The sequence below is a fragment of the Triticum urartu genome, chromosome 5A, assembly GCF_056163025.1.
Source record: "Triticum urartu cultivar PI428250 chromosome 5A, HENAU_Tu73, whole genome shotgun sequence".
NCBI classification, from domain to species: domain Eukaryota; kingdom Viridiplantae; phylum Streptophyta; class Magnoliopsida; order Poales; family Poaceae; genus Triticum; species Triticum urartu.
In genome coordinates this window covers 408,835,756-408,839,252 of record NC_141877.1, presented here as the reverse complement: position 1 = coordinate 408,839,252, position 3,497 = coordinate 408,835,756, and the positions used below count along the sequence as shown (strand labels likewise).

Here is a 3,497-nt window from a genome sequence, read left to right as displayed (position 1 = left end):
GAAAAAAACAGCGAGGCTCGGAGCTAGAGGGATGGCCGCGGAGGCGATGGCAAGAGTGGCGAGGCGGTTGCAGGAGCGCCGCTGGCCGTGGGCGTCGGCGGCAGGCGGTCGCTCGGCGGTTCGAAGGAAGAAGAGGGTGGCTGGAGGTTGAAGACGCACATCCAGCCGTCAGGTTTTCATCAGACGGCTGAGAACCTTGTGGTCGAAAGAAACCCTGAACGCCTTTCCAAGAGAAGGCCTGAATATTCATTTGCTTTTTATAGGTAACATTCGAGAACGGAACATGGCCAGAACAAACAACACACGAAGCAATTATTTCACCTGAAAATCTGGAAATGCACACACCAACCCATGGAAATAACAACACCACAAATCACGACCTCACGTGGCCGGTGACCGCCGAGCGTCTACGTATCGGAGCACTAAGCGGCGGCGCCCAGCTGGCTGCCGGCAACGTCGATGACGAAGCGGTACCTCACGTTGTTCCTCTCCAGCCGCTCGATCGCCGTGTTGACGTAGTCCATCTTGACGACCTCGACGTCCGCGGTGATGCCGTGCTTCCCCGCGAAGTCCAGCATGGCCTGGCAGCTGCTGACGCTGCCCACGCCGTTTCCGGCCACGCGCTTGCCGCCTCCGATGATGGCGTAGGCCGGGAGCGCCAGCGGCTCGCTCGGCGCGCCGACCACCACCATCTGCCCCATCGGCTTCAGCAGCTCCAGCAGTGGCACCAGCGGGTGCCCCGCCGACACCGTGTCGATGATGCCGTCCATCGTGCCCGCCGCCGCCTGCGCCCAACGACGTACCCTTGTCAATCGCCACCGTGCCAAGAATCAATGGAGGGGGCAAAAAAAGGTTACCTTCATTTGCTCGGCGTCCTGGCTGACCAAGAACGCGTCGGCGCCGAGGCGCTCGAGCGCCTCCTCGCGCTTCCTCGGCGACGAGCTGATTACGGTGACGGTCATCCCGAACGCCTTGCCGAACTTGACGGCCATGTGGCCGAGGCCCCCGAGGCCGACGACGCCGAGGTGCTTCCCCGGCGCGTTCAGGCCGTACTGCATCATCGGGCTGTACATCGTGACGCCGGCGCAGAGCAGCGGCGCGGCCCCGGCGAGAGACAGGTTCTCCGGGACGCGGAGGACGTAATCCTGGTTGACGACGAGCACGTCGGAGAAACCGCCCTGGGTGGTGGCGCCGTCGTAGTCCACGCCGTTGGAGGTGAGCACGATGGTGGGGCAGTAGTTCTCGTACCCCTTGCTGCAAGTGTGGCAGGAGCGGCAGGAGTCGAGGAAGTAGCCCACGCCCACCGTGTCCCCGGCCTTGAAGCTCTTGACGCCAGGGCCGACGTCGGTGACGACGCCGACAATCTCATGCCTGCGCCGGCAAGACGGTAACAATCAATCCACCATTACAGTCGTAGACCATCGATAATATGTTTTGGTTGGTTTTACCCACCCTGGAACGACGGGGTAGAGGGCGTTGCCCCACTCGTTCTTGGCGATGTGGAGGTCGGTGTGGCAGATCCCGCAGAAGAGCACCTTGATCGTCACATCCTCGTCCTTCTGAACCCTGTGGTGCATCACGGGAATTCATCAGCACAGCGCAAGAAGCAGAGTACCGCCATGTCAGGGAGGGACTGGATAGAGGAAGACCTTCGCGAGAAGCTGTACGGGGAGAGGAGACCGGAGTCGTCTCTCGCGGCCCAACCGAGCGCAGGCGTGCCTTTCTCCATTGATGAATGATGATCGCTCGCTCTGCTTCTTGGCCTAGGCTCTAGCTGGGGTACTTCGATTTCCTGCTCACGAAACTGGGTGTTGATCACTGCCCCGGAGATGGGAATAAATAGGCATGCCGACGAGCCGGACTGGACGTCAGACACTACGTGTCCACAGCATGGGCAACGTCAGACACTACGTATCTCCACTCTTCACCTACTCCTGGTCGACTCCTGGCCGAAACACATGTATCCCCGAGTTCAATGCTCACACACACACACATGGGACCTTGCTGCTGCAGCTCTGCGGCCAGGCAGCGGCGGCTCTGTCTGCTTTCTTTCTTCGATGGGAACTGAAATGTTAATCAATGGAAGGGATTCTTCAGTGACTTCAGTCAGGCCATATTTGTCGCAGGGTCGGCATATTAAAAAGAACCGCGAAGCGATGGACACTACGGGCACTGGGTCATTTGACCAAAGCTGCCCATTCAATGCGGGGTTGGGGGAGCGGATAAAAGAATCGAGGCCAGTGTAGTGTGCAGTGACGGTGACCGGCCGGGCAAATTATTGGATACGTTTGAGGTTGGAAATACCAACGATTCGCGAACTGGACTCGAGATGGTTAGTTTTTTTTTTTTTGGTAAAACTGCACTCGTGCTCACATTTTTTCTTCAGATATTTCTTCGATGTTGGTTTCGTGGGAGAAGACGTATCCGTTGACTACGAAGACACTGGGATGGCCTCATCAATCTTAAAATATTGTGTTAACTCGGTATTCCGGAGGTGCTCATAGAGGTAGGGATGCGAGCATATGCGTATATATGGGCATCTCCATTGTACTATGTTCAAAATAACAAACGATTTGGTGGATGGGCCATAGATTAAAACTCGTCTCTTAGGCCAACTCCAACGCACGACTCATCGTCCGTTTTGTCCGAATTCTGTCCTTTTAAGTAGGGCAAAGGGTTGTTGTCTGGCCATGCGGGAACAACCGTTGCGCCCAACCGACGGACACATTTGTTCCGGCGCCATGTGTTCTTTTGCAAGAAAAATAAAGTAAAAACTGAAATAGCCACGGCCATAGCCATGCCAGCGGCCATAGTTCATGCCGGCCTGAGCACCAACAGTCGGTACACATGCCAGCCTACAAAATGATCACCCCACGGTTCACGCCGGCACACTAGCCAGTGGCCAACACACTCGCCAACGCACAAAAACGGCTGAAGTTCATGTCTCGCGGCCCTAGTTCATGCCGACATACAAAATGCCACTCTTGGGCATAGCTCAATCATCTAGCTCGAGCATCGCCTTTTGCTTCTTATGCAACCAAATCCTTCTTCTTGGTGATACCTTGCTCAAGTCCACCGTCATAATCTTCACCTCCTTCGCTAGGAAAATGAACGCACCTCTTTTGCTTTGGTGTTTGCATTAGTCACCTCAATCTCGAGCTTCTTCGTTTGGATGGCCTCCTCAATCTCGAGCTTCCTCCTTTTGACGGCCTCCTCCATCTCAAGCTTCTTCGTTTTGAACTCGATGTAGACCTTCATTTGCTCCTCTTTTTCTTGGCGCTTCGTCTCGTCCCTTACTTCCTTTTGGGTCATCATTTCTTGTAAAGTTTCTTGCAAGGCGAATGATGCCACATCACGCTTCTCGTCCACCTTGGAGTTGGTCTTGCTGCTTGGTCGCTTCTCTCCTCCTTCACGCTCAACGACGGCTGCTGGCCTTCATTCTTCTTTTGGGCGTCATATTGTTTTTTAAACTTGGGGCAATCTTTGATGATCGTCCA

General features: G+C 55.5%; 1 protein-coding gene across 1 annotated transcript; it reads right to left on the bottom strand.

Annotated features, from left to right (window-relative positions):
- Positions 1–223: 223 nt before the first annotated feature.
- LOC125556086 (putative cinnamyl alcohol dehydrogenase 8D) lies at positions 224–1,816 on the bottom strand. Its single transcript, XM_048718883.2, has 4 exons — positions 1,650–1,816; positions 1,453–1,566; positions 858–1,371; positions 224–785 (listed from the first exon to the last, which is right to left on the bottom strand). Exons 1-4 carry the CDS (start codon positions 1,727–1,729, stop codon positions 423–425), a joined length of 1,071 nt encoding a protein of 356 aa, XP_048574840.2. The 5' UTR covers positions 1,730–1,816; the 3' UTR covers positions 224–422.
- Positions 1,817–3,497: the final 1,681 nt, after the last annotated feature.